General features: G+C 44.5%; 1 protein-coding gene across 2 annotated transcripts; it reads right to left on the reverse strand.

Moving 5' to 3' along the window:
• Positions 1-2,609: 2,609 nt before the first annotated feature.
• On the reverse strand, positions 2,610-12,302 carry LOC136642155 (zinc finger protein 436-like). 2 transcript variants are annotated; one of them, XM_066618413.1, is made up of 5 exons: positions 12,241-12,302; positions 10,538-10,619; positions 9,241-9,367; positions 7,328-7,441; positions 2,610-6,038 (listed from the first exon to the last, which is right to left on the reverse strand). In XM_066618413.1, the coding sequence occupies exons 2-5, from the start codon at positions 10,595-10,597 to the stop codon at positions 5,056-5,058; spliced, it is 1,284 nt and encodes a 427-aa protein (XP_066474510.1). In that variant the 5' UTR covers positions 10,598-10,619; positions 12,241-12,302; the 3' UTR covers positions 2,610-5,055. The 2 variants fall into 2 exon arrangements, with proteins under 2 accessions (XP_066474510.1, XP_066474511.1); XM_066618414.1 differs by having other exon boundaries at positions 12,233-12,274.
• Positions 12,303-13,299: the final 997 nt, after the last annotated feature.

The following is a 13,299-nucleotide window of genomic DNA, read 5'->3' on the forward strand; positions in this document are numbered from 1 at the left end:
GAAGAGGTTCCCCCCTCCCCCCCCAAGCTCCCCTTTTTTCTGTTTCTGCCTTCCTTAGATCTAAGCAGTCCTACAAGGGAAACCTTCTCACTGGTGTGTAGACCAGTGTTTCTGAAAGGGTGCTCCTATAAGACCTGCAGGTCTTTGAGACTCCTTAAGGGGCTCTATGAGCACACCATCAGTGGCCATCCTTCTGCACCTTGCCTGGTTTGCTTATCCTAACCTTTTGCATGTGCCTCTCCTGTTTGAGGCTTTCCTTCCTCATTCTTCTCCTGTTGCAGCTCCTTGCCAGTATTTGGAGTTGAGCTCAATGCTGTGTCATATTGTGCATGCATGCCCCTCTGGGGCTCCCTGAGTCTCCGCACATGCACCAGCAGGGCTTCCTGAGACTCCTTTTAGGAGTGTAAAGGGCTACGGAGACCAAAGTGTTTGAGAACCACTGGTGTAGACGGATGGACTCAGACCAGAGAGATGTTGGTTCAAGCTCACCTAATGAACAAAACAATTTAAAGGCAAAATTATAGAAAGTACAGCATACTTGATCCCTGTGTGAAAGGGATCTTGGTGTGGCAGAAGATCACAAGCTGAACACGAGTCAGACTTGTGATGTAGCTGCAGAGAAGGCCAATATGATTTTAGGCTGCACTAGTAGAATTATGTTTTAAGTCACAAAAACTAATTGTTCCTTTTTACTCCATGCTGGTTGAACCCGTCTGGAGTACTGTATCCAATTCTGGATGTCATACCTAATGAAGAACACTTTGTGTTCTCTGCTGCCCCAGAGAGTAGAACCAGACCTAATGGGCTTAAGCTGAAAGAGAGGAGATTCCAGTTGGACATCAGGAAGAAATTCTTAATAGTAAGAGCAGTTTGAAAGTGGAACCAAACTCCAAGGGAAGTGGTGGGTTCTCCCTCACTTGAACTCTAGGCTTGAGAGGCATCTTTTGGAAATGCTCCAGAGAAGGTTTTCCTGCTTCAAGCAGGGGGCTGGACTAGATGGCCTTGAAAATCCCTTCCAGCTCTATGGTTCTCTAATTCTGTGAACCAGTTCGTTCAAATCTGAGCTGAACCTGAGTAGATAAACATCACCCTCTGGTGGTGAACCTCTTCAAAGAGAAAAGGTTCCTTGTAAAATACATATTTTGAGGAAGAGAATTACAAGTGCAATTGCCACAGTTGCATAAACAAACCCTAGCAGAGGTCACTGAACTTCATTTGGGAATGCCTGGAACTGTGGGTGACTCTACCCAAACCCAGATTTGGTGTGCATGTTCTCCAGACCAGTTGGAGAACCAGTCTCTTAATGCCAGTTGGACGACTGGGGCCTTGGAATTAAAGCCAGAAATACAACAGACAGAAAGGAGATGCTGCTCTTTTGACCATTCTTTGGCATCAAAGGCTGCCGGGCTGGTTAAAGCTTTTTATCGTGCTTTAAAAAAACCCCAAAAAACAGGAATCTGACACCCAATTTAACAGGTCAGATCAGGCCTAGACAATCTTCACTGAGTGCCAATTTTAGGAATGGATATTGTCGAACCCTGTTTCCTTCTGTGGCTCAAGAGCCTGGAATCATGGTGGCCAATGCTGGTGCCAGGTTACTGAGGATCCTGCAGCAAAGCCCTGTTCCATGGCAACCCCCCCCCCCACACACACACATTATAATGTCATACTGGGTCCAATCACAGCCACCAGCACTGAGGGTTGGCCTGATCAGGTAGGCCATGTGATGTGATGGATGTGGCCTTGGCCAGTGCCCAACCTGGCTGAACTCTGATTCCAATCCTGCTGAGAATCCTAAGAGCTTAGTTTACCCAGCCTCAGGCCATCAGTTCACGGATGACCACCAAAGTCTCTGACACCATCCTTGCAAGGGTTGAACAGGGTAAAGGGCTAAGCTCCCTAAACTGGTTCCAATCTGTGCCACAGGATGTAGTGAAGGCACCTGGCTTTGAAAGGGCATTGGGCAGATTTATGGAGGAAAAGTCCATCATAAAAAAGCTGTGTTTTTATTCCAAATCAATATTTTAATCAATTTTAAAACATTTTTTATTGTGTAATCACTGTTACATTGACCACTATGGTCTTTGTCTCTTGTCCTGGGCCAAGAAAATGATGGGTCATAAGCCTACCTAAATGTGTGTCTACTGCTGAACTTCCACAGCCCTTCTACCCCTACCCCTACCCCCACACACACACAGTACACTAATTTCCTTCCATTCAATGCAGATCATAAGGATGAGCAAAATTCTAGTGTCTCCTCCAGTCTTGTGGGTCTTTATCTAACATAATTCTTCCTTCAAAATACATCAAAGGCTGCCGGGCTGGTTAAAGCTTTTTATCGTGCTTTAAAAAAACCCAAAAAAACAGGAATCTGACACCCAGTTTAACAGCTGCCTGTACTGCCAACTGGATTAGGTTGCATCAGGATATATAAGAACATAAAAACCCTGCTGGGTCAGGTCATAGGCCCATCTAGTCCAGCTATCCTGTAGGTAAGTAGATGATAGATATATTGAAAGTTTAACTCATTGAAGTTGCGTGAGAGACAGAAGAGCCCGCATGGCAGACAATTTTATAATCACTGGAAGTTATTTATTGAAGTAGGCACAAACATAGTATACAACTGAGAAATTTAGAGCACAATTCTAGGCAAGTATACTCAGAAGTAAGCCTTATTGAGTTCAGTGAGACCTGCTCCCAATTTAAATGTGTATAGGACTGAAACCTTATTTTGCCATTTATGTATTGATGGGTGTTTTGTTTTTTTTAACTCGTAAAGAACCAAAAAGGTGAAATTACTCAGGGTTTGGATTTCCTATGTAAAGGGGGAGGACAGGCAAAGACAAGAGGAACAGGGGAAGTATATGCCTACATGGATGTAAACTTTAAGAAGGAATGTAAAGGGGATGGGAAACTAGAGCACAAAACACATATTGGGAAAGAGGTTCCAAACTTAAGTTCCAAACTTGGAACTTAAGAGGTTCCAAAAATGGAATAGATGGGTCTGAATTGTACTTACAATTGTACATTCACAGCATGCATCATTCATTCTGACCACCTCTGGTCTAGAAAAATAACCCCCCACCCCACTGCATTCCCACTCAGAATTCTAATGAACCTTTCACCCCATGCTCAAGGCACCCAAAGGCCTCCTTTTCCGGTAGATCCTCTGTTGAGGAACAAGGATCCCACTGAGGGTTGTTTCTTCCCAGGAGGGTGCATGAACCCTATAACTGGAGAATATTACTGAATAGACACACTGGGATGAAGAGAGATACAGGAATCAAAAATAAGGTCACACACAACTGAGAGAGCAATATATTGTGGCAGTTACTATCATAACAAATCAGGCTCTCTAAAGACAGCACAGACCAATTCCTTCCCAACAGACATTTGCTAACATGATGTCCTAGAGACCATACACATATTTTTGTCCTATCCCTCATCTGCCGTCCACACATGGTAAACTCAGGCTGCAGGACTGACCAGGACTTCTTCCATAGGAATGTTTTTTTAACATCTCATGAAAAACTGTAGTTTCCTGCTTTTGAGAAGCTGGTTGCACTCAAGATTAAGCTGCTTACATGCCACAGAAGCCTATCTCAGGTTTAAGAGGAGCTTTGTTGGATCAGTCCAAAGACCCATCTAGTCCAGCATCCCATTTCCCATAGTGGCCAGGCAGTTGTCCTCTGAGAAGCTCAGAAATGGGACACGTAACCCTCTGCCACTGTTGTTGCTCAGAGCCATACCACCACTGTGACTACTTATACTCCATGAATCTGTCTAATCTAAACCCTTTTTTAAGTTCGGTAGGCTAAAGACCTTCACCACATCATGCGATAGTGAACTTCATAAGCATTTGTGCAGAAAGCTTACTCCTGCCCCTGTGAATGAAAGCATGCAATGCACATTTCACACTCAAGGAGTTAGGCACACATGAAATTCAAGAGTTCTGTGAATCAGTGGCATAGCTAAAGGGGTGCAGGGGGTAGCAGTTGCACCGGGCATCAAGCTTTAGGGGGGCAACAAGCTGAACTTGACCCTAGTGACCAAAATTGTGAAAATCTTGGTATGTGTGAATAATCATGAATATCATTGGAAAGGTAAATTCATGCAGAATGCAATGAAATAAACTGCATTGGAATATCTTTATTCTATCAAAAGTTATGGCCAATTAACCAGAAAATGAAAACACAACTGTCTTGTAGAACAAAAAGTGGATTTACTTAACTCCAAACTGACCTATGAGACTGATTGTTCTGAGTGCCAATGAGATGTTGTTATGATACAGCATGGAACCAATAACTTTTTATTTATTTACTTAATTAAATTTGATTTTATCATGCAGGGGCTGTACAAAATCTTCTTTAACCCCGGGTAGCAGACAGATGCCTTAGCTACACCACTGACTGGGGGAGGCAGTAGAGCAAGTGGGTGACGAGCTGTTTGGGGGGAGGAGGTGGTTTCCTCCCAATTTCCAGTTTTTAAAAAGCCCGGACATGATGTCACTTCCGGTTGTGACATCACTTCCGGGGCAACATTTTGAGCTTGGCACCGGAATACACAATCATTAGCTACGCCACTGCTGTGAATCATCCCTTTATTACATTTGCTCTGTCATGTCAGCACTATACAACCCAGGTCAAGACCCACTAACAAGCAGATAATGTATGGCCAGCAGTGTCACTTGGGGATCTCCCTTTATCTCTGGAAGTTTCAATCTAATAAATAAGTACTTAAGAAAGACCCAGAGCAGAACATTCCTTGATCCTTCAGCTCTCAAGTCAGATACTTGAAAACCACTCCCAGATTAAAAATAAACTCGATTGCTGTCTCACTCAAGCTACATTAAGCCGATTCTGCCCAATGTTGCATATACACAACAGGGACTAATGTGTATAGCTGTGGGTCAGGCAATAATGGGTTAAAAGTCCGTTTTACAGAGCATATCACCCAGGTATTGATATGAAGTGAACATTTCTCTAGTGGGGATATAGTTTAGCACCACTGAGATAAGCTGAGCACATCTCACCTTTTGGCATCTTTAACACAGAACTAAGTCTCTTCCCTCACAAAACTCTCCCCCAGATTCAGAGCACTCCTAAGGATGCTTCCAATGTGTACTCTCTGGTGTTTCACAAAGGTCGACCGTTGAGCAAAACATTTTCCACACTCAAAACATTTGTAGGGTTTTTCCCCTGTGTGGATTCTCTGATGCTTCACAAGGACAGACTGACGAGAAAAACAGTTCCCGCATTCCAAGCATTTGTAGGGTTTTTCCCCTGTGTGGATTCTTTGATGTTCCACAAGACCTGGGTGTTGAGCAAAAGATTTTCCACACTCTGAGCATTTGTAAGGTCTCTCTCCAGTGTGGACTCTCTGATGCCTCACAAAGGTTGAGCTTTCAGCAAAACATTTGCCACACTCCAAACACTTATGGGGTTTCTCTCCTGTGTGGATTCTCTGGTGAATCACGAGGCCTGTCTTGTGAGCAAAACATTTCCCACACGCTAAGCATTCATAGGGTTTCTCTCCTGTGTGTATTCTTCTGTGGATGACAAGGTCTGGGTGTTGGGCAAAACATTTCCCACACTCCAAGCACTTATAGGGCTTCTCTCCTGTATGGGTTCTGTGGTGATTCACGACAACCGACCGGCGAGCAAAACATTTCCCACATTCCGAACATTTGTACGGCTTCTCTCCTGTGTGAACCCTCTGGTGGCTCACAAGATGTGAGCGACGAGCAAAACACTTCCCACACTCCAAACATTTATATGGCTTCTCTCCTGTGTGGATTCTCTGGTGGATCACAAGGTCTGAGGGCTGGGCAAAACATTTTCCACAATCGGAGCACTTGTATGGTTTCTCTCCTGTGTGGACCCTCTGGTGTAAGGCTAGATGAGATTTCCAACCAAAACACTTCCCACATTTCAAGCACTTATAAGGTTTCTCTCCTGTGTGTGATTTCTGGTGTCTCACAAGTTTTGTTTTCTCAGAAAAACATTTTCCACATTCTGAGCAGATGTTCTCAGAGTCACCTGCTGAGGTAAGAGGACAAAACACCAGATGTATTTTTTGGTTGCTAAAAACAGGACGGTTTTTAAAATAACAAAACAGAACATAAATAAAGAATAAAGCAGAATTTAAAAATAGTATGTGGTTAAAAACAACTTAAGAACCAGATCTGAACAATGCCTGTTGGAATAAAATGGTTTTTGGAGTTCACCTGAATGTTGGCTTTACAGGGGCTATTCTGAAAACCGTGACCAGAAAGGCCCTCTCTCTCATTCTCACCCACTGTATATTCCCAAATACAAGGCAGAGAGAAGGGTCCCAGATGCAGAACAGCACTTGCTCATCACCACCCTCCAGAAAAGACCACAGTCACCACAGTGCAGGGTCCTCTATTCCCCTCTCAGATAGGCAACCCAGAAGATACCATGGCTGATGGTATCTCAAAGTGCTGAGTGGTCCAAGACAAGGATGCGCTCCCCTATCCGTCCCCCAGCACAGGTCATCAAGGCAGATTTAGGGCCTACACCTAGCCAATATTCCAGGGCTGGTGCAGCTGTGCCAGTGGGGCATGTGCTGTATCTTGTGGTGGGGAAGCAGTCACAGAGGTCTCCTCAAGGGAAGGGAACATAGGATTGGGCCCTTAGTTCCCAAAGTCAGATTGGTATGGATCTGAAGAATGAATTTATTACAAAGCTGAGAAGAGAAAGAACCTCAGAAAGTATATTGATAAACTGGAAGAAGGAGGGACTTGGAAGTCACTGGACAAATAGAGGTGATAAGGAATGGGGGGGGGGGGCATATGGCTACAACCCTCCCACCATAACATTCTCCTTTCAGTCTCTGAGCAAGTGTGGAACTTTCTATGAAGGGACTCCTTGGAAAAGGAACAGCTCAGCTAAGGTGACACCTTTTCACAAAGTATTTTGAAGAACAAAAAAAGAAAACAGGAGTTGGTGAGTAACTCAGGGATTGCTGTCTGTATGGCCACATTATTGTCCAGATCCTAGTCCTAGGGTGGGAGGAACCCCACATTCTTCAAGTGGGAAAGACTGTGCTTCAGTTTCCTTTGGAGGTACCGGCAAGCAGCTTTGGAGCTGGGCTTGAACTGATCAAACTGTCAGGCTCAGCAATAAAACTGACCGGAAGCAGCTTCCAGATTATGGGACAGCAGCATTGGCAAGAAGAGATGAGAAACGGAGGCAGTGACACGTGAGGGCAAGGAATCCCCATGAAGTGACGAAGCCAGGAGTTGGACATTTCCTAGCAAGAAATGAGAGACTTTCTGCAAGCAAATTTGCCTTGACCCCCTCACCTGAACCGGTGTCAGCAAGATGCTTTTTTTCATTTGAACCCTGTGGATCCGGCACCCATGGGTCTTCTCCCCGTTCCAGTTGGACAATCAGCTCAGGTTTGTCAGTTAGAAATCCTTTTTAAAAAATGAATGAAATGTGAACAAAACGTGTTAGCAGAGATCTAACATTGCTGGCCTTTATGTTCTAGAATCTCTGTGTGCCACCCAAGTCGATTCAGCTAGGTAACATAAAGTTGCAGCACAGGCAGAGCTGCGCACCAACCAGTGGACATAAATTTTGCAACAGATAATGAATGCCTTGGGGATTGAAAATCCCTCTCAACAAAAGCAGCTGTGAACAGAAAGCTCCGTTAACGGTGCTTTCCTGCTATGTCACTCATTTAAATGTTTCGTTCAGTCATTTCCAACCTGTGTGGGGCAAAAATAAAAAATTAATTAAACCATCATGAATTGTTCCTTTTTCCCCAAAAGTCCCAACTAGACATCTCCAAAAGAGGCTGTCCGAGGCTCTCTCCAGGATTCATTGCTCTGGCCTGGTCTCCTTTCAACCAGCTTCTGCTGGAGGTGAACAAACCTACCTCACTTCTCCATCAAGCACAAATGAATTACCAAATCAGTCCCAAAGCAGAAGCCCCCACCTCTGGGGGAGGCCTGCTCATTGTATCTTTGCATAAGTCACTGCTCTTGATTTGCCTCCATCCAATCAGATCCAGGTCTGCGACTCATGCAGAAACCCAGGAATTTGGGGCTCTAAGTCAGTGTCTCCTCTCAGAAATTGTTCATCCTCTCTCTTGTGTTCTCTGTAAGTAAACCTTTGGGAAGTAGGATGGAAAATGTGCCTTTAATTTTAGCTCAGAAAAAAAATTGTCCTTCAGCTCTCATATTTTGTTATCAGATGCAGAGAAATATTTTTCAAGCTTACATAATTCTAAATATATTGGTAAGGTAGCATTAAGTTTGTTCTTACACAAGTTTGTCAATTGCGTTAATAAAGTGGCCCAAGTTAAACCGAAGCCACAGACTGGTGTCTTCATGGTGGGGGGGGGGGGGGGGTGAATGCAAGGGTAAAAAGAATGCCAGATGCAGGGGGCTGGCAGCAAGATGCAAGTATCTTGTGTGCTCCAGAGGTATCTGGTGGGCCACTGTGAGATACAGGAAACTGGACTAGATGGGCCCTTGTCCTGATCTAGCTGGGCTTTTCTTATGTTCTTATGTTCTCTCACATTAAAATAAGCTTTAAATAACAATATATGTCAACACTCCACTTCCATATTAGAAGATAAGCCAGAAGGCTTCAGAAAACAGAGAATATTCAATACTTGGGCATCTCTCTCTCTCTCTCTCTCTCTCTCTCTCTCTCTCACACACACACACACACACACACACACACACACACACACACACACTATCCAGGAAGGGGTTTTTACAAAAAGGATACAAGGAAAAGGCTTAATTAACCCAAAAAATGATGGATGCTCAGTTGTCTTAAGAGGATGGGTGTGAGAGAGTCAAAGAATATCAGGCCACTGACAGGCTACTCCATCCTTGACAGACATGTATCTAATGAGCTGCGCACCATATATAGTGCTGACTATTTACTTATATGAGCAGGATGGGGAGAGGTGATATTTCATCTTTTGCTTGTGAGCTGTCCAGAGGCAACTGGTGGGCCAGGTGGAGAAATGGGACATGGGTCTAGGTGGGTGTTCTTATGGAAGGAGAAGACCTTCATGGTCCTTCAAGTGGGCCTACAGTCCAGGATGGGGAAGGGACATAGCAATGAAAGAGCACTGGAAATGAGAGATCCAGATTATAAGACCTCCTGGAAATATAATGATTGAGAGAACAAACTGACAAACACAGGAGCCCCCCGGTCTTACTGTTTATGCCAAATGAGAACACAAGTTCTTTACCCAATGAAGACACATTTCTATAATTTTCCATCATGACGTCCTTATACAAAGCTCTTTGATCTGGATCCAGCACAGCCCCCTGTCCTTTGGTAAAATATAGAGCAACATCTTCAAAAGTCATGACGCTCTGCAAGAAGAGGTAGAAAAGTCCTATATGTCAGTCTCTGTGACCCAAAAGCAGTCTCAATAATGCAACTGAGTAAAGTGTAGCCAACAAAATCTGGGCTGATTTTAACTGCATGTGGGAAAGCCACCCCAGGCATAATGTGTTGTTTTAGCATGGTCAAAATTAGACCCAATCACATCAGTGCCAGTTCATAAAATTAAGTATGGTGTGGAGACAGTGGATAGGGATAAGAAGAGAAAAGGAAGTACTTCTTCACATCACATGCAACTTCCAGGAAATTCACTACTGCAAGATGTGGTGATGGCCATGCATTCACATGGATTTAAAAGGAGATTGGACAACTTTGTAGAGCAGTGGTTCTCACACATTTAGCAGCAGGACCCACTTTTTAGAATGAAAATCTGTCAGGACCCGCCGGAAGTGATGTCATGACCGGAAGTGACATAATCAAGCAGGCACATTTTTCACAAACCTAGGCTGCAATCCTACCCACACATACCCATGAGTAAGTCCCATTTACTATCATTGTTAAAAGAACATACATAGTTATTTCCCCAAATGCAGTCACATACCATGGTAGCACCAAGTCTAATATATTAAAAATAAAATATTGAAATGAATGGGGACCTGCCTGAAATTGGCTCGCGACCCACCTAGTGGGTTCCAACCCCCAGTTTGAGGAACATGGTCATAGAGGTCACGTCCATTGATGGCTACTAGTCATGATGGCTGCGTCCTATCTCCTGGTTCAGTAACAATATGCCTCTGAGTCCCAGTTGCAACAGAACATGAGTGGAGGGGGAGATGCCTCAACTCCAGCTGGTGGTAACTTGGCTGTATGTGGTTGTCCACCATGGGAATTTGATGCTAGACTAGATGGGCCCAACAGGGCTGTTCTTATTTTAGCTACCATACCAAATAAATTGTGAATCCTGCTTGCAAATCAAAGGTAATCTTCCATCCAAAAAGGTGGTTCCTGAAGTTCTCAGAATTTTCCTTCTTCCATTTAGAAGGACGGATTTGGCAACACCTATTTCTGTGCCTCTGAGCATAGGCAGCAAAGTGGGAAGACTGAGTTATGCCCCCTTCTGGTTTTAACCTCCTCAGGTCTATCCTTCTCTCTCCTTCGATCAGCACAAACACACCATCGGCTTCCTGAGAATCTCTTACCTGTTCTGGCTCCACTACAGTTCCTTCTTCCTTCCAGAAGAGAAACATTCTGGATGACATTCTCTACAGAGGTGAAGAAGGCCTTGAATGGGAAAACATTTCTGATGAACATTTCTTTTGAACATCTCCTCTCACAAAAGCAGCAGCTGTCAGGTGGTGGAATCCTAGCTCAATGGCAGAACACATGCTCTGATGCACCATGACTGTTATGTCCAGATATGGTTGGAAAGGATCCCTGTTGGAAATTCTGGAGGCCCGCTAGTAGCCAGAGAAGAAAATATGGAGCTAGATAAGGAGTCTGACTCAGTTCAATCTGTGGGTTGGGGAAAGAACCAACTAAGCCTGGAAAGTCCAGGCTGGTTAAAGATCATGGCACTGGGTTTAACAGGACTCGCTTGCATGAGTCACCCACAGCTCTTTGCTCTTCAGGCCCCTTCTTTGCATGGCACTTGTGGGTCTGCTCCTGACGTACTCTACGCAAGCTGTCTGATCTTAGGGGCAAGGAACATGGAAGGAAAAGGCAGATTTTACTAGATTACCTTCTCTCTCTCTCTCAGTGCTTTGCAAATTTTCTATCAGCAGGTTCACTTATACAACTACACTGCTCAGCCTCTGTTGTTGGGAGCAGATTAGCACAAGCGTACCTGTGGAAACTGCATATTGCAGCAGCTTCCACGTGTAGAGGGCTTAGAGATGAAGGAATGAGATCAAAATATCCACATGGGGAAACCTGCCGGACACCTAGTGGTGCAATTAGTGCTGTAAACAAGCCAGCAGACACAACATCCACTACCCTACTGTATCATGTATGCATTAAAATGGTAACCAAAATTCTAAGACCACAATCTCAGGTGCATTTCTTTAGGAATAAACCCCATTAAACTCAGACTTATTCCACAACCCTATGCATGCTTATTCAGAAGGAAGTTCCAGTTGAATTCAATGGGGTTCACCCCCAAGTAAGCATGTGTAGGATGGTAGCCTCTTTCAGGGCAAGCAAGGCTAAAATCAGTGCCTTTGTTTCCACTCTTGCTCTCCCCCAAATCACTACTTCTTCCACATGAACTGAAACAGTGTTTCTCAATGTTTACCCTCCACTGTACCACTTCACATGGTCCACCTATTTGAAGTATCACTGGAAGTCACTGGTGATGACGTCATCACCAGTTATGTCTGGGTTGGGAGGCCTGATGCGATGCAACAAACCCCTGTAAGAGGCTCAGGGTGGAAAGGAGGGCTTTTTTTAGCCCTCCCTTCCACCCCGAAGGAAGGAAAAGCATAGAAAAGCATACTTTGGAGTTCTGCTCACCAACTGTTTATTGGACTGCATTCCTGGTCTTCCTGCTGGGCAGCAGCTGCCCAGGTGTCCCATGAGCATCACCATACACTATCTCAAGTACCACTGGTGGTACCCATACTACTGGTTGAGAAACACTGACCAGGAGGAAGCAAACCATACTGCCATCCCCTCTGATGCTGGATCCCTCCCCACCTCTTCTGCCCCATATGCATCCTTTTCCAGGTCTTCTTTCTCCCCATCCTCTCATTCCCCTCTTTCCCCAAAGACAAAGATCTCCCCCATCCCCCTTTCATAAAGGAATCTGCAGCCAATTATATCAGTTCCCAGGTTGCTACTTTGCTGGGTCCTCAAAGAATTACTACAACCACCCTCTAACCTCCAAGCAGAACAGGCACCTTCTCACCAGCAGCCACAAACTCTGGGAATCAAATCATGCTGTAATCATATCTGCTGCAATTCATCCCCAGGCAAGCAAGACACTCCCACCTTTGTCTTGGGACAACAAACAGTATCAGAACTTCCCCAGAGCCTGCTCTGCAGCAGCCAATCACTCAGAACCACTTTTCCCTCTCAGCCAATCAGATCTTGGACATGCAGCCCATAGCATGGTGGGATTTGTAGTCTTTTCCTACCCTCTCTCCCCCACCCAGGTTTCTGAGTATTGGAGTAGCCCTTTTTCCTAGGGCTTGATACTGTAGAATGACTTAGGTCAGTGGTTCTCAAAAACTTTTTAGCACTGGGAACCACTTATTAAAAAGCCACTCTATCAGGACTCAACTAGCTTTACAAGATTTTTTTTTTAAGTTATCTAAAATAAAATAAAATCAAGAAGGAAATAATAATGAACATTACTTACTGAACATTAATGAACATTATGCTCCCAAACATAACCGAAAGGTCCACTCCTCAGGCAGATGGATCAGCACGAGTGCCGGATCCAGCCCCCCGGCCGCAATTCGAGCAGCTCTTAAGGCAACTTGATCCCAGGCCGAATAGAAAGGTTAGGCAACCTTTAGTCTCAAAAGACTACGGTATAAGCCTACAACACCCAATATTCCAAGGCGGTCTCCCATCCAAGTACTAACCAGGCCTGAACCTGCTTAGCTTCCAAGTTCAGGCATGTGCAGGGTAACAGATAGAATTTAAGACTACAAAAATCCTCAAAGGGGACCACAGTTCCATGTTCTCTATTAGTCTTTGATCATACATAGTGAAACTGATCACAAGGAATAACATGCTTCGAAGGAGAAAATAATTCATTGAAAGTTGGAGCTTTGCCCATGTGTCTTGGAACAGTTTTTCTTCACTGATGTAAAAAAAATTAGAATGCCAGAGAAAGACTTGTGTGTCGTTTGCTTCAATGCACTGGAGTTCCAGGGGGGAGGGAACTCTAAGTTCAGGTGCCTGGTCAATGGTGTAAAGCGTCCCCCTCCCTGTCTTCATGAAAGAGGGGCCGCTTTAT

Source organism: Tiliqua scincoides, chromosome 2 (genome assembly GCF_035046505.1).
Source record: "Tiliqua scincoides isolate rTilSci1 chromosome 2, rTilSci1.hap2, whole genome shotgun sequence".
NCBI classification, from domain to species: Eukaryota; Metazoa; Chordata; class Lepidosauria; order Squamata; family Scincidae; genus Tiliqua; species Tiliqua scincoides.

Excerpts from the sequence above, each read along its gene's own strand:
- LOC136642155 (XM_066618413.1), bottom strand. The coding sequence starts at position 10,597 with ATGTCATCCAGAATGTTTCTCTTCTGGAAGGAAGAAGGAACTGTAGTG. Across the intron at positions 9,368-10,537 it reads CTGTAGTGGAGCCAGAACAG|AGCGTCATGACTTTTGAAGA; the intron begins GTAAGAGATTCT and ends CTCTTCTTGCAG. Across the intron at positions 7,442-9,240 it reads TAGAAATGTGTCTTCATTGG|GATTTCTAACTGACAAACCT; the intron begins GTAAAGAACTTG and ends TTTTTTAAAAAG.